The sequence below is a fragment of the Sarcophilus harrisii genome, chromosome 4 (assembly GCF_902635505.1).
Source record: "Sarcophilus harrisii chromosome 4, mSarHar1.11, whole genome shotgun sequence".
Lineage (NCBI taxonomy): Eukaryota > Metazoa > Chordata > Mammalia > Dasyuromorphia > Dasyuridae > Sarcophilus > Sarcophilus harrisii.
This window is the reverse complement of record NC_045429.1, coordinates 356,281,152-356,307,681: the sequence shown is the minus strand read 5'-3', so window position 1 is coordinate 356,307,681 and position 26,530 is coordinate 356,281,152. Positions and strand designations below refer to the sequence as shown.

The 26,530-nt window shown below is 42.9% G+C and overlaps 1 protein-coding gene across 14 annotated transcripts; it reads left to right on the top strand.

Annotated features, from left to right (window-relative positions):
• On the top strand, positions 1-26,530 carry TPM3 (tropomyosin 3). Of its 14 annotated transcripts, none has more exons than XM_031966627.1 (10): positions 1-214; positions 901-1,026; positions 13,066-13,199; positions 13,653-13,770; positions 13,888-13,958; positions 15,211-15,286; positions 15,860-15,922; positions 16,190-16,259; positions 17,341-17,419; positions 18,149-20,541. In XM_031966627.1, the coding sequence occupies exons 1-10, from the start codon at positions 98-100 to the stop codon at positions 18,150-18,152; spliced, it is 858 nt and encodes a 285-aa protein (XP_031822487.1). In that variant the 5' UTR covers positions 1-97; the 3' UTR covers positions 18,153-20,541. The 14 variants fall into 14 exon arrangements, with proteins under 14 accessions (XP_031822487.1, XP_031822489.1, XP_031822484.1 ...); XM_031966624.1 differs by lacking the exon at positions 15,211-15,286 and adding an exon at positions 14,597-14,672 and having other exon boundaries at positions 4-214; XM_031966629.1 differs by lacking the exons at positions 17,341-17,419; positions 18,149-20,541 and adding an exon at positions 23,255-23,463 and having other exon boundaries at positions 2-214.

The window sequence follows — 26,530 nt, the reverse complement described above, 5'->3', positions numbered from 1 at the left end:
CCCTCAAGATAAAACCTCAGTTCTAGAGATGCTCACTCACTCAGACAGAAACCCCTCAGTGTTTGTTCCAGTCTCTGACTCCCCATAAACAAGCCAAATGATGGAGGCCATCAAGAAAAAGATGCAAATGCTGAAACTGGACAAGGAAAATGCCTTGGACCGGGCAGAGCAGGCTGAGGCTGAACAGAAGCAGGCAGAGGACCGAAGCAAGCAGGTATGTGCTAGAATTTGTTTAGGTCCATCAAAATGGAGCTAAGGCATATAGGAAGAGAATGAATAAGAAAGGAATGTGACAGACAGAAATGGCAAATATCTCTTTTTGAGAGAAATAGCCTTCTTCCATGGTCCTGGTCAGTGTTCGAGAGTTCTAGATTGGGAAGAAGCATCTGAGTTGTATGTCCTGTCTGCTTATGACCTTGAACAAGCTACTAACTTTCTGAGCCTCTGTTTATCCATTAATGATAATGATAGTGGTAGTGATAGTAATAGTATTGACAGTTATGTAGTACCCACTCTGCACCATTCACTGTGCTAAAATAGATGACCACTTTCTTGAAGAATTCATCTGACCCTGGAGGCAGAGATAGAGCACTAACATTCAGCATCTCAATGTCCTCATCAGTTTCTTAACACAAACCCTATCTAGGTAATCAGGCATCCATGGCCCTCAGATCTCTGAAGTCAAAAATTGACATAGATTAGACATCTCAAGTATTGAGCTGGTAAGTATTGGGCTTCCTTGGGGTATATGACAAGGACAAAGAGTTGGGACCTGGATGATACTGGAATTTCCCTGGCACTACTAATCTAAAGGATGGATAAGGAATCTAATCAGGTTCTAGGAATCCAGAAAGGATTAGACCGTAATTCTATGTATTGCTTTCTTGGGGTCTCCCACAGTTGGAGGATGAGCTGGCTGCTATGCAGAAGAAGTTGAAGGGAACGGAGGATGAACTGGACAAGTATTCAGAAGCACTGAAGGATGCCCAGGAGAAGCTGGAACTGGCAGAGAAGAAGGCAGCAGATGTAAGTATAAGGTAGATGGAGAAAGGCAGGGATGGGACCTTGCATAAACAAACTTGATGAATCATATTATGTACTGAACAAATCTTACATGAACCCTTAAGAGGCTGAATACAAAATTCTCAAAAATACTCACAAATTCCTACTTACATATGTGTAAACTCACATATGAGTAAAACCATATAATGCGATACATAGACAAACATTTTCTTTCTCACGGGCCAGGACACTTTGATTTCATTTGGACTATTCGTCTCTTTACTTAACTTCTTTTTTTTTTTTTTTTTTTTTTTGGCTGAGGCAATTGGGGTTAAGTGACTTGCCCAGGGTCACATAGCTAGGAAGTTTTAAGTAGTTGAGGCCAGATTTGAATTCTGGTGTTCTATCCACTGTGCCACCTAGCTGCCCCTTCTTTACCTGACTTCTTAACTCTTCTTTAGAGCAAGTAATAGATGTCTCATCCCAAACCAAACCCAAGGAGTAATGGCTTCTACCTCAGGGCTGCTTTTGTATTCTGCTTGGTCATATTTTCACTCTAAGGTGGGGTGCTTACCTTCTGGGCCATCCAGTTCAATTGGTTGATCCTAATGCTTTCCAGGAGGCCATTCCCTCCCCCATAAAGGTAGAGGGAAGGAACTGACATGACTCATTCTATCTCCTGTTCCCATAGCCTAAGCTCCTGGCTTTTGTGATGAGGGTCTGGCATGCAGATGTGTATTAATAGGACATTTGTCAGCTTCTTACCAACCAAACCCAGCTTGGGTTTCACATTGGAACAAAGAAAGATGTTATATTATCCCTGGTCCAGCATGGCCTCATTATACTCTGGACAATTTGTACTTATACCACTGAAATGTCACAGGGGTCAGTACCCAGAAGAAATGTAGATAATATCCAAGGTAAGTAATGTAGCAGGGACCAAGGGAGACATTAGAACACAGAAGTCGTATATAGTGTAGTGTCAATAATCTTTCTATATAACCTCTAGCAGAATACTAAATTTCTTGGAACCTCAGTTTTCTCACTTGTAAAATGGAATTTATAATCCTTTCCCTCTTAACATTATCAGATAATCACCTGATTTCTTCCAAACCCCCTCTCTAAGTTTGCCACAACAAATAAGAAAACAGATGGGTAAGTCTTTTGAGGTCTTTTTAAGAAAAGGATAAGAAATATATTCAAGTTCTTTGGTGTTAATGAGATGGGCAGACAATTTTCAATTATCCATATTCTTTTTGTGATAGGTTGGTCTAGAATCAGGGGTCCTCAAACTTTTTAAATAGGGGGCCAGTTCACTGTCCCTCGGACTGTTGGAGGGCCGGACTATAGTAAAAACAAAAACTTTAAATAAATTCTAATTCTCTCTTAGCATTTTCATATTCTCAGATATCTTGTGAGCATAGGAGTCATCAGAGCTGACATACAGATTAGATACCTCCACCTCAGGAATAATGACATTGCAATGCATGTATAATCAAGAGTTCCCTAGAATTCTATCATTTAAGTGTTGATAAGTGTCTAGGTGGTGGCTAATAATAGAAATCTTACTATGTAAGCCATTCTGAGAAAAAAGCAGCACATAATTAAAGAAACTAAGAATTGAAAGAGACTTTGGTAGCCATCAAGTCCAATTCATATCCAAGAAGCCAAGTCCTTCAAGGAAAGGGAAGTCATCACATCTCAAGGGAGCCCCATTCTACTTTGGGACAACTCTGTCAGAAATTTGTTTTTTCCTATAATCAAATATAAACTTGTCTCCAGGAGAAATCCAACTCCAAGTTGCCAGGCCATGGAGCAGTTTCTAAGAGCTGAGGTTGCTTCTATTCCCTCCCTTTCTTGAAAGATTAAAAAAAAACTATTGACCATAGCACAGACTCTTTGTGCATCAAATGTTTTTGAGCATTGTTCTATCCTGAGCTATTCCCAGGAACTTTTTATCTGGTTCCTACAAACTGTCATGTGTAGAAAGGAAGAGATTAGGGGACTAATGAGATACTAACACCAGAGCAGGTTTAGTACCAATCTTGGGAATATAGGAAACTGAATCCCTTTAGGTAATAACTCTTCTGGAAGAGTTATATCGGAGAACCCTGGATTTGAGCTTTATGTCAGGAATGACAGGCCAGGTGGTGAGGTTATTAGGATTGTATATTTGGGGAAAAGCAACTATACGTAACCTGAGTAGTGCATAGATATTTAAGCTAATAGTCTTAGATGATAGATAAGTTATGAAAAATTCCAGAAATCATTTTCTTTCCTTCTTTAGATTATACATGCACACATAACGCCATCCACTGGCCTATGAGGTATTATCACCATCAAAATTTTCTATAACTCTTCAAAATTTATATATAAAGCACTTTACACATTCTATTTGAGCCTTATAAACTCCCAAATAAATCTCCTCTACTGATAAAGACCCACAAAAGTTTTATATATAATAATTCCTGGTTATATGTTGCTCCATTCTACACTATTTGTTTACCCTATAACAATTCTGTGTAGTAGGGAAAGTTATCTTTATTTTACACAGGAGGAAAGTAAGACTCAGAGATGGTATAATTGCTAGCTCAAGATGACACAGCCATTAAAGGAGAAGAGCTGACCCTCCCAGTTTTAAGGCCAGTACTCTTTCAATTATATATACTACACAGTCTCTCTGTGATCAAACTGAACATGGCTGCACGTAATCCAGACATACATTATTAGCCTTTATCTCTTCTTTCCAACAAGTATTCTTAGAGAGGAAGCTGAGAAACAGAAGAAGGGTCACAGATTTGGAATGGGAAGAGACCTAACATTATGTAGTTCAAATGCCTCATTTTACAGATAAACTGAAAGTCATAAGATCAAGTGAAAGAGAAGTAGGCAAGGTACAAAATAGGAAAGTCTGAAATTGGGCTTCATGGACAAGAAAAGGAACCTTGAAACTAAAGAAGAGAGAGGGGGTTTTGGTCTGATTTGAGTTATTGCTAATGGGGAGAAGCAAGAGTAAGTAAGAAAGAAGAAACAGGTCAAATCTTCATGAGAGATAATGTAGTATAGTAGAAAAATGGTCGAACTTTGAATCTCAGCATTTGAGAATTTGAATCCCCAGCTTTGGTGTTATGTTACTTTGGTTAAGTCATTTAGTTTTCCGAGCTTCCGTTTCCTCATCTGTAAAATGAAGGAGTTGGACTAAATGATCTTCAAAGGTCTTTTCCAGTTCTATATTTATGATCTTATGATTTATTTTTGTTGAATCATGACTTCTTTTGAGGTTGTGACCCCATTTGGGATTTTCCTGGCAAAGATACTAGAGTAACCGGTTTGCCATTTCCTTCTCAAGCCTATTTTACAGATGAGGAAACTGAGGCAAACATTTCATGAACTGACTATTCCAGGTTATATGGCTTATACTTAATACTCATACTTAATAGCAAGCATTTGAGGCCATATTTGAGCTCAGAAAAATGAATCTTCCTGACTTCAGGCCCAGTACTTTACTCACTGTACCACCTAGCCTTTGGGGGAAGTTTATTAGATTCTATACAGAGAAAGAGTTTAGAGTTTAATCCCTGCCTTGTGAGGCATCGTATAAAGAACAAAGAAAAATTGAATAGGCAAAGGCCAAAGAATTAGGATTAATAGCATCAGTGAAAACATTACATCCTATCAGAAGGCAAAGGAGTTGTTGGGATGAAGGTTGTGGTAGAGAAAATGAGGTAAGCAGGAAACTTATATAGGAATTGTGTTTAAATAATGAGATTTGGTTGTCTTGGAACGCCTTGCTAGAGAAAACAAGATTTTTCAAGAGCCCTTTTGACAAAGGAAGAAGTAAAGTTTTGGGTATTCAAAGGTAGAAGCAACAATTTTTTTCAATGACAACTAATAGAAAGGAGCTGGTTTAGGGCAAAATGTTATAGCACTGTCCTTTAGGAAATAAAGAACGGGAGAGAGAACTGAGGGGTTGAGGGAGATTCGGAGCCTATAATGACACCTGCCAATGTATTGTTGGTCTCCAGGAAAACAATAGCACATGACTCCCTTGCTTTCCATCCATCATCCTTTTAAAGGATATAAAAGGCCAGCTCATCTGTTCCTCGGGATTAAGTGGAGATTATCTGTTCAAATATGCCTGTCTGAAGAATGTAGTGATCCTAATGAGCTATCAAAGACTTCTTAACTCACTCCCAGTCTATGATGGATTTTTTTTTTTTTAATTTCCCTTGGCCTTGAGAAAATTAGCAAAAAGAGCAACAGTGCCCCCTTGCCGACTGACACATTATTACGGATGTAGTATAATCCACAAAAACTATCAAACATTCAAACAAAATAAGAAATTTAACCATAAATTATAGAAATTCTAGCATTCAAATTCTAGCAATTACAAATTACCGTATGCCAAGTAAGTAGGTGATATATAGGATGGACAATTCCCAAGACTAGTTTAGGTTTCCTGTAATTCAAATCACTACTCTGTGATCTCGGACTAGTCTTGCTCCATCTCTGGAAAAAATATAAAAGGACAGGCTATGACTTAGGAGACTGGGCAAATGCCCAAGTGTCTTCTGGAATAGTTCTATTTGCAGGAAAGAGGAAAACAAGCCTTCTGAGAAACTATTCTTATGACATGCTAAGAACCCAATACTTGAAGAAACAGGTATGTATCATGTCTTTTGCCAATCTCAGGGGTAAGGACTTCTAGATTCTCTATACTCCATTTAACTTAGGGTTAAAAAAAACCAAAGGGCTAAAAAAAAAAAAAAAAAAAAAAACCCAACCCGAAAACTTTGGGATTTCTGAAAGAATTTAAAAGTTAGTAAGAAAAAACAGAAAAAAAAAGCAATTTGGTTGTTTTTTTTACACTTTCTTGGAAAGTGTCATCTGGAATGTTTAACCAGAATACTTGGCTTTAACATGATATAATTTAGAAAGAGTGGCTATGAAAGGCCTCTCAGGAAGACTGGAACTAAAAAGCTAGTTTGAAGTTCAGGCTAAGATTTTTTTGGCCTAAAACGCCGTCTTAAAGTTATGTCCTTGGACAACCAATCTGGCCAGAAGATGATGAGACAAAGCTGAGGAAACTAAAGAATAATCACTCCCCCTGGTCATCAAAAGGGGGAGCTCATTTCTGAATTTTCTTTGCCATAGTATCTTTCAGAATCCTCTCAAAGGTGGCCCAGAGAGTCTGTTTCAATTGTTTCGATTTGTAAATATGTTTACCGATGTAACTGGAAGCCAAGGTGGTAGCGACGCTGCTAGAGAATGTGGTGCTCGGTGCGGAGGGAGTGAGTGAAAGCCAGAAGCCGCCCTCTCCCCCGCTCAGTTAGGCCCAGGCTCCAGAACAGCTGTCTGCCCCCTGATGCCGTGCTCGCGGGCCAGGTGCGCCGCCACGGCGCGAGCGGCGGAGCAGGGCTCTGGGCGGCGAGCGCTGGGAGAAGGGATTGCTAGGGAGGGTTGCCGAGCCCTGGGTTTTCCAGGACCAGAGCCTCGGAGGCAGCCCAGCCCAGTTTGCAGGAGCAGCTCCGGCTCGTCCCTTCCGACCCCCCACCGCGGTGCTCGGTATTATTACGATGGGGACAATGAGCAGGAGGAACACCGATTGGAATCCGTAAATTTATAAGTGGTGAAGAGGCGACAGGCCTTCCCCCTCTAAGGTTTACAAAGGGCTTCTTCCACACCGAACGGTAAGTCGGGCCTCTCTCCGGGCACCCGGGGCTCCGGAGGCCCCCGCCCCCTGCAGTCGGCTCCTCCCGACTGGGCTCGGTCAGGAGCTGCCCAGGGAAGGGGCAGACACCGGCTGGGATACGGATCACGGCCTTCTTCCTCGCGGGCGCCAGAAGCTCTGCGGAGGTGCGGGAGAAAGAGGAGCAACTGGACAGCTTTTGTTTGGACCTTGCGGGGGTCGGGGCACTCCCCGGTGACCCGAGGTGGAGAGCTGGTGGGGAGGGGTCGAGGGGGCGGCCAGCTTTGTGGAGCGTCACTGGAGATTCAGAGGAGTGCGCGCGGCGGGTCCGGCCATTGTGGGAAGCCTGCGGGGCCCGAGAGGCCCCGACTGAGCCGCGCCTTCTGGTTACCATGGCAGCGGCCCCCTCCCGCTCACCGCAGGAAACTGGGGGGGGGGGTTGAGGGTGCAGTCAGTCGGCAAGTCAGTCCTCGGGGTCGACACACAAGCCCCGCCCCTCGCTCCCCCACCCGTCTCCCTCCCGGCCCGCAGCCTTCCCGCCTGGTTGGCGGAGGGAGGGGAGAAGGGGAGCGGGGCCGTCGTCACATCCGGACGGAGTGGGCGAGTTCCGGTATTTCAGGGCGGAGCAGGCGGAAGTAGGGTTGAGAAGCGGCAGCAGCACCGAGCGGAGGAGGCAGCAGCCGGAGCGGGGCGGGCACCATGGCTGGTATCACCACCATCGAGGCGGTGAAGCGCAAGATTCAGGTTCTGCAGCAGCAGGCCGATGACGCCGAGGAGAGGGCCGAGCGTCTCCAGCGGGAGGTGGAGGGGGAGAAACGGGCCCGGGAACAGGTATCCGGACAGGCCTGGCTGGGGCGGGGCCGGGCGGGGGCTGAAGGGAGCTGGGACCCGGACCTGGAAAGTCTCTCGGCCGACGTCCGAAGGCCAGCCCGGAGAGGGCCGCTGGCTCGCGGGGAACTGGTATTGGGCAGAGTCGGGCCGAGGAATGCGATGAAGTGGGTCCCAGGAGCGGACAGACGGGATCGCCCGAGTGAAAACGGTATCTCCGTAGCGCCCAGAGGGGCGCACGGCAGCAAGGGGGCCGGGTTGTGGGTTCTCCCCATCCCCAACCTCGGTCCAGGCTCACTCATTCATTCTGGTGGAGCCGGGGCGCGGTCAGGGGAGGGGCTTTTCTGCTCCTTCCCTTTGCTGGAGGGGGGCGAGGGTAGGGGAGACTGAGCTCGAAGGCAGAGCCCCCGAGCGGTTTTCCCGCAGGGTAAGCGGTGGGCTGAGCCGCCGGCTGCGTGGCTGGGTCCCGGGTCGTCGGGGCGAAGGGCGGCAGGAAAGCCCCCATCTGGGGCCGCTGGCAGCCTTTCCGCTCCCTCTGCTCAGGAAATGAGGCAGCAGTTCGGTTGAGAGGAAATGCGGTGCCCCCCTCCCCCCCAAGAGGATGGGGCTTGCAACGCCTACTATTCTCCCTCCTCTGGTCCTTTTCCACAGTCCCGCCACTCGATCGGCTTCCCTTAGCTGGCATAAATCTGCTACCCTCTCTCCCTAAAAGAGGGGAGGCAGGAGCAAAAGTAGTAGGTTCAACCCTTTTTTTTCTCGGTATGGGAGCTTGTTTGGCTTGGATGGCAGGAGCCTCTGCCACTGTCAAGTCTTTGTTTCTGAAGGAAGATCGGTGCATGCCGAACCTGTTAAGAGAACTTCCTCTCTATTGCACTGATGAGTAGGTTTATGCAGAGCGGCATCATTTAGGATGCCGGCTTCTGTTCGGAATGCTGGTGACATGGGCAGTATAATAACAGGTTACTGGGGTCTTGTGAACTACCAGATAGGACTTGTAGGTCTTTCTTTCATTGTCGAATTCCTTGTTCCCTTGGTACTCTTACAGAAAACGGTTTGGGCCCTTGAAAGTACCAAATATGTATTGGGATATTCAATGATGACTGTTGGTAAGCTTTGTGAAAGTGCTTTCTGCTTAGAAGTGGGTTAGGCAGGGGATACGGATAGCTAGCTATGAGCAATAGCGATTTGCAAGAATGATGGACATGTATGTGACGTGTTGTGGGAATATCTGGTTCTACGAAGTGTTGTCAGGTGGGAAATTTGTGGTAGAAGAATTGTGAGGAGGGTTAGGGTAACTGGCATAATTTCAATACTTCATGGAATATTTGTAGCTAATGAGGAAAAACTGTTTATTATTTTGGTTAGCTACCTGAATTGGTAGTTTAAGGTTTGGGGAGGTAGAGTTAAAGAAAGGAGCAAGTTGAAGGGGAGGTGGTTTATGGTTTGTTTATGTTGGAGCTGAACAGTTAAGCCAAATGGCAAAAACTTGAAGCACTTGCACTGCTTATTATTAATAAACTCAAGTACCCTAACCTGGCTTTCACCTTTGATTAGAAATATCCCACCTTTTCTCCTTTATTTAATAACTTTAGCCTTAAATTAATGGTGGCCCGTCCCACCCCATCCAGTGTTTGAACCTCAATTGAACTCTTTTCATTTGAGAGGATCTTGATACTGGTCAGAAGTACCTTTGTTTATCCTGATCCCATAGATTACTTTTCTTCCTATAGGTCTTTGAATAAGATGAGCTGCTTTAATTTAACTTTTTTTTCCCCACCCATTTAGAGACCAACCTTGGTGTCTTCAGTGCTTTGGGAGCAGCTGTAGATTAATGCTTCTCAATCTAGGGGAGCCTGCCAAACCCGATTGTTACCCTGAGGACTAGTGAGGAAGTTTTCAAAATGGGGAAGTAGGCTAATGTCCCTGGGTAATGAGACTCTTCCCCCCTCCAGCTCAGGGGAATCCAATAATTACCTTTTTGCTCTGTCTTACCTTCCTCTAGGGGAAGGGAGTGGGACTGGGTCCTCTTATTAACCTTTTCTGGAACATCCTGAAGTATGAATTTGTAGGGTGACTTCTCCACTCTCATAGAATATCCAAGTTGTTACTTGGATTGTCACTTATTTTCCATTTTTTCCTTTGGCTTTGGTTGCTCCTTTTATCTGGACTCAAAAGAACCAGCCTCTAGTTAGGTGGGGAAGGGATGAGGAAGCAGTTTAATGATGCATATAGGGTCATTGATGTGTCTGTTGGTGATTAACCTTCATAATGAAGGCAAACTGGTAATAACACTTTCGATTTAGGACCTAAAATTGCATCACTGCCTTAATGGAAAAAAGTGATAATATATCAAAGCTTGTCAACTATTATGTTTTGCCCCCACTGTTTACCCCGATAGGTTTTGGGAAGTTTGATTGAGGGAGGGAGTAAACTCTCAACTGAACTTGCTAGAAACTGGCCTTGGAACCTTAAAGACCATGCTATGAGGCAGACTCTTTGTGGAGCCTGGTAAGCCCGGACACAGCTCTGACATTTTAAAACCTACACATAAACTTTGGGGAAGGGCCAAGAGCCCTTTGCTCCGAATGCCTTAGCTTTGTCTCCACCTTTGTTTACCCTAGGGCCTAGTACTTTCGCTCTCCTTCCCGCCACCCCCATCCCCCTTTAAAATAGAAACTTAAATTCCTCAAGGGCACCATATCTCCCCAGTAGTTAAACAGGAACACAATGAATAGAACCAATATCAAATTCTCCCTTCACTTGGGGCTCCTGCATAATTTTTCTATTATTCTTTGCTTCTGAACATTTATTACAGATCTCTAAAAAGAGGAAACCCAGAGTAGCAGAGGGTCAGGTTTGGTCTAATTCCCTCTTTGTCCTTGGTCTGAGTTGGTACATCACTTGTTGGGGCTCTTGGGGTAGGTCTAAGTGAAATCTAGCGTACAGGGAGTTGATTTTGTTTGGTTTTGGTTATTATGAAGGATGTAAAGTCAGTTGGGTTCAGTGACTTGGGCTGGTGGCTGCATCTTAAGAGTTACAGTGACCACATAGGCCTCCATTTTTAGGCCAAACCTGTAGTAGCTTTTTTGAGTGGGGAATAATTAACTGAACTGGTCTAGAAGATTAGTGAGGGTGGGGTGGGGTCATCAAGTCCAAAAGATCAGATCCATATCTGGGAGTGGGAAGAATTAGCATTTATTAAGCATTTACTGTATGCCAGTCAGTGTGGTAAGAGTTAAGACTTCACTCCCCAGGAAGCAGTTGGTGTAGCTCATCGAATTTCTCTTTTTTTGATCTCAGATGATAAAATCATGACACCTTAAAAGTGGAAGGTGTAAATCAACCATTAGCTTATTTCCCTCCTTTTTTGATTAGGGAAGTTGAAGCTGAGAAAGGGAAAGTGTACAAGGGTGTACAGCTAAATAAGTGTTAGAGGGCCTGACACTCTACCCTAATTGTGCTCTTCCACTTCTTCCCCTCCTTTCTTGGCTCCTGGCCTGACAAAAATCTCAAACCAAAGAGCAGAGCTTGATTCAGTAGCCCATCTTCAGAAGAGCAACAGGCCCTAAGAAGGGGGTTTAGAGCTGTCTTTGAACACATTACTGAGATTTCCTATCTTGGGTTCTGCCTACCCTTGTCATGTATAGGCATCACTGTTTCCTTCTTTGAAGCCTTGCAAAGAATGCTTATTGGAAATGTTGGTTTGTGAGAGAAAAGCCGCCCATGTTAGCTAGCTTGTTGTCATGGAAACCGGTATGCCCTTCTCCACCCTCATAGTATGGTTTCTCCTGCTGCAGAATGAGAGGAATCTTCCATCCAGTGACATGCCTAATGCTTTCCTGTGCTGTCTCCAATACCTAGTTTAGTTTTTGGTTTGGAATCTCTTATCTAGAAAACAGTAATTATGTTGGGAGTGTTTCACAAATTCTACTATAAACTTGACTCCCTGTACTTTATCCAGTCCAGGCCTTGCAGGGTCCTCTTAAGGGAAATGTGCTTCCTGGGAGATAATTTCTTGGATAGATTAGGAATTGAAGTAATTTTATGTAGTCTGTTTAGGGTAAAATGGACTTTCATCCAATTCACTTGGGTAAACTTTTAATTCTTGCATATAGCTTGTGACCCACACTAAATATCAGCTTTAATTCTTTAACAGGCCTCCCCCTCAATAAAATATTGTTTGATTGGCTTAGCATTTTCCCATTATAGCCTCCACCTGATTACCACTGGGCCTCCTGCTTTTGAGTTTTGGATGGCAAAGAGACTAATTTCTTGATACAATTGTATTTGGCTGGTCATTCTTCAAACCCCACCCATCCACCCAAAAAGGGGTGGGAGTGGGAGAAAAATCAGGGCAGCAAGATTCAGACACAATCTTAGCCAGCTGGTCTTTAGACACAATCTTGGCCAGCTGAGCTGCTGAAGGGAGATCATGTTTACAAAGTGCTTGGATAAGCATCTGAATTAAGTGGTGTGCTGGGTAGATTAAATTCGTACAGTATTGTAGTAGTTTGGCTTGATAACTAGTTAAAGGGTAGGGAAAAGTCTTAAGATGCTTTGAAAGTTAAATTTTATAACCATTTTAGAATTCCATTTCTTTCTGGCCTTCCCCTAACCCTTTTTCCCCCCCTAATGTATGGATAGAATGCTTGAAATTTCCTTCACTTGGTTAGCCTGTCACTCATGAACTAAGCAAATTAGGAAGTGGAATGGCTTATTATTCATATTGGTGTGTATAGGAAGGAGTTTATAGTTTTAAGAAGCACTTAGTTCATGGTATTTTGCAGATAAACTGAGGCCCTGAGACATTGTAACTTAGTAGCCTATTAGGGATTTAGTAGAGCCAGTATTCAGGTTTTCCAACTACAAATTGAGCGTTCTATATTACACTGAGGATTAGCTAATGATTGTTAAATTATTAGTAGGTAGGCTTTGTCAGGAAATTATTGGAGAATGTGAGAAGCTTCTCAGAAACAAAGATTCTTTAAGGAAGGGTGTAAACATATGTGGGCAGACATACATATTCTCCCTTCTGCAGTTTTCCTGGTCTTTTGGATGTCAGAGATAATTTCAGGCGAAAGCAAATGTTGCAAGGTTGGGTGAAGTTAGTATTAAGGAATGGTGTGGATGTCAGGAACCTGTCATAGCCCTGTTTCCTTGCTTCTTTAAGGAACCCTTTTTCTTTCCCCTCTAAAGAGAATTCAGACCAAGAGAGAACCCTTTTCAGCCTGCATTTTTCTAGCCCTATTGTATTTACAAACTTGAACTGGGACCAAAAAAGGGGTGGTGCTGACTTGCTCAGTCAAGGAGCTGATTTTTGAAACCCTGTTCCTGTAGAGCATGGCTGGGGTGAAGGGAGTTTATGCATGTACCAGGTTCCAGATACAAATCTCTCTAATCAGCAGGGTAGAACTTGGCCTTGCTCAATTATTCTGACTTCCTTATGGTAGTTACCTTATTTGTTGAGTTTTGAACTTTTAGCCTTTCTTCCCAGTGTCCCTTGCTTTTTTTTCTTTTTTTTTTGGTAACTGTTCTTTTGTATCTAGGCTGAGGCTGAGGTGGCTTCCTTGAACCGTCGGATCCAGTTGGTAGAAGAGGAGCTGGACCGTGCTCAGGAGCGCCTGGCTACAGCTCTGCAGAAGTTAGAGGAGGCAGAGAAGGCAGCTGATGAGAGTGAGAGGTGTGCTTGAATTGTTATATGGCTTTCAATAGCCAAAAGGTTGCTAAATAGATCTCCCTTACCCATTCTAAGAAATCTTTTCAATTATTTACCAAATACCCAGTTTTTAGGTCCTCTTTTTCTTCATTTTTTAGTCTTTCTAAAGCTTATCTAAAGGAGGACTCTTTTTTTTTTTTTTTTTTTGACTCTTCAAAGTGCTTCCCTAGGGTTTAAATATGTACTTATTTATGATGGCATCTACTAACTGGTCCCTCCCATTTACAATAAGCCTTTGTTGTTCCATTCTCCTAGCTAATTTTTATCTCATCTTCACCACATAAAAGGAATGAACAGTTGCCCTTCCTATGGGTAGATTAGATTGACAAATGTGATTCCTTGAGATATAGGCTTGTGAGATCTTCAAGGCTCTTGCTTCCTTTCCATATGTCTTCACTTGCTGTGTGTTCTTTGTAGAGGTATGAAGGTCATTGAAAATCGGGCCTTGAAGGATGAAGAAAAGATGGAGCTGCAAGAAATCCAGCTGAAAGAGGCTAAGCACATTGCTGAAGAAGCAGACAGGAAGTACGAGGAGGTGAGACCTGCTCTTGGCTTGGGAGTCTACTCCTGAGCCCTTTAGAAGGGGAAGACCAAAACATCTTGAAGGACTTGCTTTCCTTCACTGATCCCTGGCCTGGCACTTTGTATGTAGGTGGCCCGAAAGTTGGTAATCATTGAGGGAGACTTGGAGCGCACAGAGGAGCGGGCCGAGCTGGCAGAATCGTGAGTATCTAACTTTCAAGCCCTTATGACCACCATTAGTCACCTTTCCCTTGTTATGGTCACTAATGTGGAAAACCCAGCATTTCCTCAGTCTTGTTAAACAAGGCCTTCTGGGGGAGAAGTCTGGAGCTTACTTGAAGAATAGAATATTCTCTAAATAGAAGTCCAAAGAAGACTTGGCTGTGGAATGGCTTTTATGTATAATATTCAAAAGTTATGAAATGATAGGTGAGGAGAGCATGTAACCTAGAATCTCTGCCATCATATCAGAATGGAGTGACCATTCTATTCTATCTTCTCCATAAGCCCTAGGTGGCGTGGAAGAAGAGGGGTATATAGGCTCCTATTGTTACTTGGCTTTTCTGTTAATTAGGAAGACACTTACTGCTCCATCATGGCATCTTGTAGGCCTTGTGTAACAAAGTCACCCCTAACATGGGCACACTTGTGCTTCCCACCCATCCCCCTACCTGTATCCCAGACACAGCATGTCATGATCATGGTGGTTTGTTTTTTCTCCTTTTTTTCTTTTGCCTCTGCTGCTTGTATCTTGCTGTGCTTCTTTTTGACCCTTTTCCCTCCCCACCACCTGGCTTGTGCCGCTTCCTACCCTTCTTCCCCTGTGACTACACTAACAGCCGTTGCCGGGAGATGGATGAGCAGATCAGACTGATGGACCAGAACCTGAAGTGTCTGAATGCTGCTGAAGAAAAGGTACTAACTGAGGCACCCACAGAAAGGGTGTACATGCGTGGTTTGGTTTTGTTTTGCAGCTGCCTCCCCTCCACTGGTTTGTTTGACTAGTCTTATCTCATGGAATGCTCCATTCTTTCCCACTGACATCCTTCACCTCTTCCTTCCTAGCTGCTTTACTGCCTTTCCACAGGGCCTGTCTTTCTCCTTGCGGGGGATGATTGGGGATGGCTGGGCTGGGCAACAGCTCCCATCCCCACCCCGGGCAACACTATGCCCTGTTCCTGAAAATGTCCCATCAGGAGCATGTCTTTTAGGGATTCTTCTCTTACGTGTCTTTCAGCATATTGGTTCCAACCTTGGAGTTAATCTCCCCACCTGTGCTGCTAATGGTGTGAGGGTGGGAAGGAAGAATGGGGCTGTTCAGGGTTGTCTTGGCACTTCTCTCCCCTGGTGACTTCTCAATCCTCTCTACCCTATAGATTCACATCTGTGTGTCTCTCTCCTCTTTGTTTTCTTCTTCCCTTTTCCTCTCCTGCCTTCTTTAAAACATCCACAGTAAGTGTTCTGAGCTGGAGGAGGAGCTGAAGAATGTCACCAACAACCTCAAATCTCTTGAGGCTCAGGCGGAGAAGGTAGGGGCTGGTTTGTGAAAGGGACAGGCTTGGGGCCTGGGCCCAGCCCTACCATGTGTATCCAGAAGAGAAGCGCCCCCTCCCCCCCTTTTTCTTTTTTCTTTTTTTTTTTTTTTACCACCCCTTGATTCAAGATGTGGTGGCTAATAGGCTGATCTTTCATGTCCTTTGAGCATTAAAGTAGTTTTCAGGATATGAAAGGCCAGGCCTGTGGTTTTTATAAAACAGGCAGTTATCATTAATCTAAATAGGTTTGTCGGTAGCATTTGAGGTTTAGTAAGAGGTATGGGGGGGACTAACTTTTCCCTTACCATTAGTGTGAATGACTGTATTAAGGGTTATCTTGAACCCTGACTTCAAGTTTTGCAATTGAAAGTGCCCTGGGACATCAGGCCTGTGGATAATTAGGACATGAGAGGATCTTACAAAGCATTCCCCATACCTGTTCCCCCTTCCCTCATGAGGCATTAAGTTGCATTAATTTCCATTGACTCTTGGGGAAAGGGGAGGGGAGGAGTTAGTACCAATGAGGATAATTTGGTTTAACCACTGTTACTTTGAATTCTCTTACAGTATTCTCAGAAAGAAGACAAATATGAGGAGGAGATAAAAATTCTTACCGATAAACTCAAGGAGGTGAGCTAACCTAACCATGTTAGTGTGGACCTAGATAGCTTTGGGGCCTTAAGAGAGCTGATGACCCAAGGCCCACTGCTGCCCCTGGGGAAATCCTTAGGACCCCGATTAACTTTCTAGACATGGAACAGTTATCTCATCTGCATTGGTAGAAGAGTCTTGTTTCTAGATGTTTTCTATGCTAGTACCATCACAGGTGTAGGGTTGGGAAAAGGTGGGTTTTCAGGCTTGCCCATCCCTGATTCTGATGTTTTATATCTTCCCCAGGCAGAGACTCGTGCTGAGTTTGCTGAGAGATCAGTAGCCAAGCTGGAAAAGACAATTGATGACTTGGAAGGTATGAAGCAAAGGGGATGGAAATAAAGGGCAACTAGGTAGAGATTTTCCCTAGATTCCTTCTATTTCTATGGCTGCAGAGAATTAGCTGCCTCTCCACTTTATTCGGTGACAGACTACTCAGTATGTGTGCCCTTTGTATTGAGTGACAGTCTCTTATGATTGCAGAGAAGCTTTGCTTTCTCCTAATTAATATACTTCCAAGATTTTTACCGTATAGTTTGAAACTTTTTGAGGAAATTGACAATAATTCTTCTAGTGTAGCCCATTTTGGTATGCTCTAGCATTGGGTGGCATTTGAAACCAGGCTCTTCCTATGCTACAGTGGCTTCCATGCCCAAGATGCCTTTTAAAGACCACTTTAATTCCGTATCTATCTACCATCTAAAAAGGGGAACTGGTTATGCCCTCCACCCTCAAGGTATAGCAATAGCTAGAGCTTTCTAAGATCTTCCTGTCACTAGTTTGATAGCTAAATGTCCAGGTTAGCCTGTTCTGGCCTTGGGCTTGAAAACTCTCTGGGTACAGGCTAGATTGTAGGACATTGCTACTGAAAAGTTGGGAGGGTGGAGCATCAAATGCCTGTAGTGGGCCTACCTATTGGGCAGCATTTTAAGTACCAGCACTGCATCCCTTCATGATTGGCACAGGCCAGACTTTTGAATTTCCCTTCAATAGTAAGGGGATGGGGTGGGTATGCCTTGGAGCAGTATTGTAAATGCTAGCAGAGCACCTTGTTCTGAATTGCACTTACATGGGTGTCTCTCAGTGAATTGGGTGAGCCTAGTATTTCCAGGATGCCATAGGCATAAGAACCTCAAAGGCATAATCCTCCAATTCCAGCTTGTACATTTGGTTGGAGAGAGGAAAAAAAGAGCCCTGATGATTATCCCTCTTGGGATCCAGGGGAATGGCTTCCCCTTCTGGCCCATTCCTGTTGTCGTCCTGCTTGCTTCCTTCCTGGAATTCCACAGCTACCCTTTCTTCTCTTTGTTGGTGATGCCCTGGTTCCCTCTACCCTGGCAAATCTCACCTCTTATCCCTTTATTATTTTCTTTGGTTCCTGTCTGCCTTTCCTCTAGATGAGCTCTATGCCCAGAAACTGAAGTACAAGGCCATTAGTGAGGAATTGGACCACGCCCTCAATGACATGACCTCTATGTAACTATCTGACAGCAGAGGGGTTGGGCTTTTGTCTTTGGGAGGACAGGGTGTGCAGAGAGTGCTGTGCAGTTTTGGTGTCTGTCTTAGGAAACACTAACATCTCCACCCTTGCCCTCAGTATCAGAATAATGTGCTGGTTACTGATTTGGCCCATGAGAAGGCGATGAGAAATCTGGGAACATTTCCCCCAGCCATCTGTGGTCTTGTTTTGTAAAGTGTAGATACAACATACCTTTTGTTTGTGCTACGTTTGTTACATTGTCTCTTGTCTTGGTTTCCTTACTGAGCAAGGTGCTTTGGCTAAGGAAGTTCGTTTCCAAATAAGAAATTGGAACACATTGTAAATGACTTGCTTGGATTTGAGAAATCCATCTTTACAAAGCAAAAGTCCCCCTACAGTGGACATTGTAGTACTTTGTCAAAGTACTACAGAGGAGGTTAAGTTGTTTCCTCTTTTAAGACTTCATCTGAGTCTTAGAAATGAGTGGGAAGTAACCAGCATCAGAAAGAATTGTCTAGGACTTTTTTTTCCTGTTTGTGGATTTTGATTCTTGAGTCTAATCTTTGACTTTCTCCCTCTTTCCTACTAATTCAAAAAAAAAAGCCTAAGTCTGGCTATAATTCCTGCTTCCTCTTTTCTTATCCCTACTACTTCTCTTTCCTTCGTGTGCCTTGACTGTTAAAAGCCCCTCTCATCTGGGGTCTCATTCTCACTTCTCCACACAGATAAGCTCTCACCGTTTCTGCTCTGTTCCGGATCTGCCCCCTCCGCTTGGGGAAAGCACCCTTCTCAGCACCCCAACATCCTGTGCTCTTCCTGGATTCCATTTGGGTGGGCCCGGCTGGTCCTCAGGGCATCGGATGGGGGGGTTCACAAAGCATTTATTTATGTATTTAGTCACCCTTTTCCATACCAAATTAAAATGTTTCCAAGCTGCTGGATGCCTCACTGCCCAGCGTTTGTGTTCTTGACAAAGATGTTGCTGTTCAAAGGAAGGGAACTGTCTTGGAACTGCCTTGTCAGGGATGTGGTATGGGGAGCAGACATGGTGGACTTTTCCTTCCTCAATGTGTGAAATCAAAGCTGTTTTTTGTGTCTTGCTTATTCTTTCCTGAGGTTTTGTTTGACTATCAGAATAGTATATAATTCAGAGTTCTTAGGAGAAAATTGTGTTGAAGTCGATCCTTGTTTTCCAAATTCCTAAACCATTCCATCCCCAAGTGTCTTCTATGCTGTTCTTGACTTACAGTGAAAAGCACCTTCTAACACCTAAGTCTAATGATTGAAACATCTGCTATTCTAACAGAAGACTTGTCCCACCTTTTCTCAGTTTCCTCATAGGAAACATAGCCTCTAGTCATTTAGGTCTCGTGCATTCCATAATGACAATCATATTTAGGAATGACTCTTCTCCTTCCCTCTCCATTTTCTCAGAACCACCCGACAGGCTTCTATCCTGAAAGGGAAACTAGACCTAATAAAAAGTCAGCAACTTCAAACATGCTTCCTTTGCTCTTCCTCCTTGGAAAGAATTTCAGGGAAATATTACTGATTAAACAACCATTTCATTGAACATCTATCATGGTCAGGAGGAAACAATAAAATAAAAAATCTCCCCCCCTCACATGAGGGATAAGAAATTCACATGCTTGTTATAGAGCGGAATATGGTGAGTACTTTTAGATTGTTGAGCTCTTATACAAGTTTAGAGGAAGTAAACTTTGATTATAACTGAGGTTGAGACAGCTTCACAAAGAATGGGTAGGGTTTTTTGATGAAGGGAAGACCAAGTAAAAATCTTCCAAACTAAAGAGGATGGAGATGAGAAATCACATTTGGAGAATGATAAAATAATATCCCTCTGCTCCAGCCAAATTTGTCATTAGCAACATTGGGAAGATTAAGGATTTTGTTTTTTCTGCCAAGGAGTCTGGACCTTAATAGAAAGTGAGGTGCCCTTGGAGATTTTTAAATGAGGGAAAGACTTGGATCTCATATGTGTAGCATTAGAAGTGGATGCTACAAGTATTTCCCTTTTATAGTTGGATAAATTTAGGTTTAGGGAGTGATGTTCGGGGTCACATAGTTTAGTATGTATCCATGCTAGGACTCCCATCTTCTGACTGATCTTTTTTCTACCAGACTCTACATAGAGCATGATATGTTTAAGATTGGTCAGGCAACCATTTGTAGCATGGATTAAAGGAATGTGAAAGAGGTAATGGGGTGGAGGAAAGACCTTTGGGAAAGTTCAGTGAAGTGTTAGTAAAGGACTGAACTTGAGTGACAGAAGTGGTAATGGAAAGGAAAAGGTATGAACAGGAAATTAAGGGAGTTTTTGAATTTGGGTGATAAGGAATGGTAGTAATAGTATTACTAGGAGAGGCATGCTGTAGTAGAGGACTTTTGATGGTGATGCTTCCTCATGGAGCTGAAGCTATTAATATAGTCACGAACAGGAAAAATTAAAAACTAAGGACAGGATTTAGAGAGGAACAACAGGAGTCAGTTTGTAGGGGAGGAAGAAAGAGGGGAAAGAAAGTGTCTGTTGTTAGGGTGGTATCACAGAACTCGAGGGGTATTAATCTAGTGTTAAAATGCAGAGTAACAATAAAGAACTGGGGAAACAATTTGTTCAGAGAATAAGTTTAGTAACCCCTGGGGAGGGGTACAGGATAGGTTTACTAGGAACTGGCTGAATTCTTTGGAAGTGATTAAATGAGATGTGGTGACTTCACTCTTGAGAGCCACATTTTATGGAGGTTGATAAATTTCTTTAAGTATTCAGTGTTACGTGGAAGAAAAAGATTAGTCTTGTTCTATTGATACCATAGGGTAGAATTGGATAGAAAGAAAGCTAAGTGCATCTTTTCTCAATGAAAGGAATGGTTTCAGGAAATGATCCAAGAATTGGAGTTGGGCTGTTTCATAGATAGAAAGGAGTAAATTATGGACTTTTCTCTAAAGGATGAAAGGGCAGAATTATCTTGTTAGGAATGGTTGAATTCTTTATTTGCTTAGATGGTTTCTGAGATTCCTTACAACTTGAAGATCATAACTACCATTTTTGAAGTTTGACATAATAGGGTTAGTTTTTAATATGAAAGACCCAACACAAAACCACAAGAAAGAAATAATATAGAGTAAGAGAACCTAATTGAGAGGATTCCTGAGGCAAGAGAGAATGCCTCTTAAATTAATCTTGAAAAGAGTAATCCTTTAAGAAAGAGGATGAAGGAAGGCCTCTGAGCCTTCCATGCTTATTGATGCCAGTGATGCCCAGACTATCCAGTTTGCCTATAAAACAATATATCTGAGTTCAGAAGGATGACAGGGTGAGGTTATTTTTGAGGATTACTCAACTATTAACCTTCACAAGTCTGTGATAGAGAATAAAAAATGGCTGAACCTCATGTCACCAACAGAGTGGGGTTGGGACTGACCTATTACCTTCAGGCATCCTTGGTTGTAGCCCCACCAAACGCTCTTATTCTGTTTGAGCCACTCTCCAGTGAGTTTTAGTATCAGACTGATACTTAGAAAATTGTAACCTAATCGCTTCATTTTAGAGATGAAGTTAAGGCACAGAAATAAGTTGAGATTTATATTTACTTACTGAAGGTTTAGTCCTGTTGCTCCCTCTCTCTAGTAAAAAAGAAAAATTAACCTATTTTAGGCCCTTGGCAGCTCACGTATGTTTTAGTGAATGATAGGCAGAGCTAGGAAAGAACTTTGGGCCAGATGTGTGCTTTGTATTTCTTGCCTCCTTATAGAATTATTGCTAAGATACATGCTGCCCACCACTTTAACCTTAAACAAGTATCTGATCTTAAATTCTTATTAGGAAAAGGGCTATGAGGACCATCTGGTGATGAGAATTGAAGCACTTCATCTTTGTCAGGGTAGCTCCATTTAACAATTCAGACCCAGCCTCTGGTATCAAATAAGTTAACTTCACTGGGCCTTGTTTCTTCATTTGTAAAGAAGGGGGTTGAACGAATGGACCCACCACAGTCCTTTCCAATTCTAAAATGAAAGAACCTGTTTTGGGCCTTAGATATTATAGAATCAGTTTAGGGTTTGCTCTGACAACAGATAATTCCTAAAATACTTGCTCTGCCTCTTTATCTCTAGTGGGATATATACTGCCTAATTGCTTAAAGCTTCATTTATGAGGACAGTCTACTAATGAATGGGTCTCAAAAGGTTTGCCAACATTAGGAATGATAAAACTATATGGTGTAAGTTTATGCCTTAGAGGCTCAAGGATTTCCTGACCACATAAATCTGGGGCTCTATGAACTTGGAGAATTGTAGATGCTCTGCGAGTATGGAATAAGGATGTTTAAAGAAAACATTGATCTCCAAATAGAGACTGCCTTCCCTCCAGACAATTATCTCTGGAATATATATCTCTGGAATTTTGGATATAACTGGAATTGTTGACATTGATTGGAGGATTGCAGTTTTTTTGTGTCCTTCACTGGATGGGATATATTATCAGTTCAATCATCCTGAAAGAAGCACTCCCTTTAAAAAGAGAACAGAAATGTTCAGGGGCAACTGTTAGAATTTTCAGGTTCCTCTCTTCCTTTCCTTTATAAACTATTTCCCTTAGATGTGGGGGTTTTTTGTTTTTGTTTTTTTCCCCCTGAAGCAGTTGGGGTTAAGTGATTTGCTCAGTGTCACACAGCTAGGAAGTGTAAAGTGTCTGAGGCCAGATTTGAACTTGGGTCCTCCTGTAGTGCAGTGCTTGTATCCACTGTACCCCGTAACTGCCTCCCTAAATGTAGTTCTATAAAACGCATGTGCCATAAGGATATAGGTGAAAGGAAGTATTCTTTACTCTTCTAATGACTCAGGCTTTAGCATTCTAAGGAGCATTTACATTACTCAAAAGGAGAAGATTAATGACTTAAACACTGAAGGGATAATCAGAGACTATATATGATAGTGTAGGCGAGAGTTTTTGGGACTGAGAGGTACATTTGGTAGTTGATTGGTCAGTTTTTGGTTTTTGTGGCCCAGAAGATGAAGTAGATATTGTTAAGGATATTATGCTTCTAGGATCCTCTCGGCTTCTTAAAAGAGGGAAGGAAAAGTCAAATTTAGGGAGAAACTCTTAAGCCTGCCCCTCCCTTCAATAGTTTTAATCTTCAAAAACATTAAATTTGAGTTATACTTGTTAAATTAGCTAAGGCCCTGACAGTCTATGAGCCTGCTTATAGAAAGCTAAAGAAAGACTATCCTTTTAATTTCAGAAGTATAGAATTGTGACACAGATTGACTTCCTTGCCCTTTCCCAGCTACTGATCAGACATTTTAAACTATATGCTCAGACCAATAGTTCTATTGCTTGTTTAGTTTTTGGTTAACAATTCAGTGATGATCTGATCTCTTAGTTAGCTAAAACACTTTACTACCAGAAGGTAGATGGGTACTAGAGTGAGTAGATGACAGACTGTTCTTTTCTCATTCTGTCCTACTTCTTGCATGCCCTGGTCTTTGACGAAAGGGACCCTGCAGTGCAGGTTTTTCCTGCCTTCAATGTTGTGTCCAATTACTTTCCCATAGTCTTAACTTTCCTCTTCTGCTGATCTGGCCCCTTCACCTGACCATCTTTCCACTCTGTTTGATGGCTAGCTGACTGGACCATTCTCTGTCCAAATCCTTCTCCCATCCAGTGTGATTCACTGATGCATGTGTTATGCCACCTAGTTATAAAGCTCAATTCACTTCCAGTACTCTACTAACTTTCCCTTTTTTTCTCTCCTTTCCTCCTCTTTCCCTTTCTCTTCCTCTTGTTCCCCTCTCCTCTGTCGCTGTTGCAGAGCGTCTCTACAGCCAACTTGAGCGAAACCGCCTGCTCTCTAACGAGCTGAAGTTAACGCTGCATGATCTGTGTGACTGACGGGAAGGGGCTCACTAATGCCCCTTAAACCAAGCTTACAGTTCATTGGCCTGGACCCCAGCAAAAGCTGATCAGTACCCCTTTTCCCCATTTTATCCCCTGGCTGAGCAAACTAATAACTGTTTACTTGGGGCAATTGAAAAATAATACTGTTTAAACATTTTACATAGCGCTTTAAAGATTGCAAAGCACTTTATAAATATCTGGTTTTTTCTTTACGACAACCCTGGGAGGTAGGTGATGATAATTAATAATAATTTTACAGATGAGGAAACTGAAGCAAAGGTTTAAGTAACTTGCCCAGGGTCACATAGCTAGTAAATGAGACCGATTCAAATTCAGGTCCTGACTCCAGGTCTAGTGCTCTAATCCACTGTGCCACCTAGCTGCTTCTACTACTTGAAGAAAAAAAAAATAATTAAGGTAATCTTTCCACAGCTGTATAAATCTTAAAGAATTGATACAGACATTCCTTAACTTTTTACATGAATTTACAGGGGAGTGGGGTGGACATGGACTCCAAATGAAACTAAAAGTTGGGAAGCCAGTTTAAGTCCAAGAGAATTTTGTCTTCCTGCTAACTCTTCTCCCCTTAAATACTAGCTGTTCCTTGTATACTGATCCTAGAATATGTTCCCTTTGCATGGATGGTTTATAACAATAAAAGGACTGAATTGATTGTATGGTGTAGCTATGCTTCATCTGTAGATCCAGGGACCAGACAATTCTGGGGTGAGACATTGCCTTGGGGGGAGGGGGGGAAGAATGGGGTAGGTTGGCTTGACTCTCAGCTGTCATCACCTTGTTTTGAGAACATTACCCTGTTTAGAGAATATTACCCTGTTCTTTGCACTGAAAGTACCTGGAGGGTGGTTCACTTGGTGGGTTGGAGTCTTGAGGCTTGGCTAATTTCTGGTTCTTGATCTTGTTCCATAGATCACTTTTCCCTCTGTGACATGCTTCAGCATAACTATAACTCGGTCATAAACCAGGCCTGTATCACAGCTTCAGAAAAGTTTGTCAGTGGGGGTGGGTGGGGGAAGGGCATGTCATTCTTGGTAATTTTGTTCGAGATCTTTGGGCCTGCTGAATCTCTATGGAAGCAGTCTCATAATTCTCACCCACTGTTTACTGTGATTTGAAGATCAATTTAGTCTGAGTAGCCTCAACTTTTGGTATCTTCTCTTTAGCAGGAATGTACTTGACATTTCTTCTGGAAATATTCTCATCCTGGTTCATAGTAATATAGTGAGAACCTCCCCTCTCCCCCTGTTCCCCCAGTCCAACTTAGAGGGGAAAATGGAGACCCAGATACTTGCTTATCGTTGCAAAGGAAGTAAGTTATAGAGTTGAGGTTTGAACTGACCTGTGTCTCCAGGCTCAGGATCCTTTCTGTTGGAACATACTAGTTTTCCCACCTGAAGTTTCCTCTTTTGGGTGCTGTCCCTTCACCTAGTCTTTTGGTTTGCTTACCGCAGAGACAAATTTGCCACTGTAGTTTGAGCCTGGGTGGGGGTTGTTAGGAAATAACAAGACTCTAAACTCCCTCCCACAGGAAGTACAACATCTGTAGCTTCAGGAGGCAGCAGCAGCTTGCTTCTGGGGCCAGGAGATTCTAGGAGCTCCCATCTATAGAAGGAGCAATTCTTAAATGTGGATGGACTGGAAACATTGTTCCTAGCCATTGTAACCTCTTTCCCTTTGCCCCCCCATTAGATAAACTGAAATGCACCAAAGAGGAGCACCTCTGCACACAAAGGATGCTGGACCAGACTCTGCTTGACCTGAATGAGATGTAGAAACCCCTTTCCCCCCAGCCCCACCCTGTCGCTGCTCCTTCCACTGACTCTGACTTCGCTGGAGGCCAGCCTGCCTGAAGCTGACCTTTAAACTGAGGGCTGATCTTTAACCTGAAGGCTGCTTTCTTTGGGTCCTTGCTTACCCTCTCCCCACCCTATCCCTACCCCCAACTCCCCATGTCAGTTTCACCAAACTGTCTGCAGCTCTCCCCTAGAGATCCCAGATGGGCCAAGGGCTGAGCACTTTTGGGAACAACATTTAAGGGAACATGAGCACAATGCAATAGTGTCTTTAAAAGCATGTTGTATGATGTATACATTTTGTAATTACCTTTTTGTTGTTGTAGCAACTATTTGTAAGACATTCCAGATAATTCCTCAGCTCCTAGGCTGCATCTAATCATTTCTTTATGGATGGTAAATATTTCTACCTAAACAAATTGCCCCTTCTCCATAGAAGAGGGAAATCTGTATTAGCCTGCCCTACTTGAGAACTGAACATAGCCTGAGAAAAGACTGTGTTATGGGGAAACCTCAATGTTCTGTACCAAGCACCAGCCAAACCAGAAAGTCATTCCAGGAGGAGTTTGCAAAAAAAAAAAAAAAAAAAAAAAAAGTGCTGTTCAGTTTTTCAACTTTAAAGTATCTTGGGATGTGTTTTTCTTTCTTTTTTTTTTTTTTTTTTAAACATTTGCATCAGTAGCAAACAAGCCGATTACACAGACAAGACCTCTTTGAGACTGTATTATCTTCCCTCTCCTCATTCACTCACAGAATGGATCATGTGCCCCAGAAGTTGGAGTGTCTACTCCTATCCCCACTTCACCTTCTTTGAAAAATAACGTTTTTGCCACTGATTAGCCAAGTGAAGTTCATCTCATTACCCATTATTGGGTCAGAAGCTGCTGTCTCAAAAAGTGCCATCTCATTGTGCTTTTTATCACTCAGTGCTGGAAAAATCTTGAATAGCTTGTGTACAAAACTTTTTTTTTAATTTTATATATATTATTTTTGATGCTTTATTTCTCTTGGGTGGGGAACATCAGGACCACTCCTACTCCACTCCACCTCCACCCCCATCTGGCTGTGAGTGCTCTCTGCAGTCCCAGGGCTGGCAGTGTGCTGATCTTTTCCAATTCCCTTTTCTTTTTGTTCTTTTGTTCTATTTCTTTTCTTTTTTTTTTTTTCTTTTTTTCTTTTTTTTTTTTTTTTTGGCGAGTTTTGGTGAGGCCGTGAAGTCTGTTAGGTTTGCATCGTGCAGTTTATTGGCTTAAATGTACTCTCCTTTGGTGTGGTCTATTTTGGAGCCAATCTGGAGAAAGAGGAACCAATAGTGCAAGTGTTTTGATACTGAAAATTGACAAAATGTCCTTTGAAATAAAGAACCAGTCCCTCCA

Excerpts from the sequence above, each read along its gene's own strand:
- TPM3 (XM_031966626.1), top strand. The coding sequence starts at position 98 with ATGATGGAGGCCATCAAGAAAAAGATGCAAATGCTGAAACTGGACAAG. Across the intron at positions 1,027-13,065 it reads CAGAGAAGAAGGCAGCAGAT|GCTGAGGCTGAGGTGGCTTC; the intron begins GTAAGTATAAGG and ends TTTTGTATCTAG. Across the intron at positions 15,287-15,859 it reads TTGAGGCTCAGGCGGAGAAG|TATTCTCAGAAAGAAGACAA; the intron begins GTAGGGGCTGGT and ends ATTCTCTTACAG.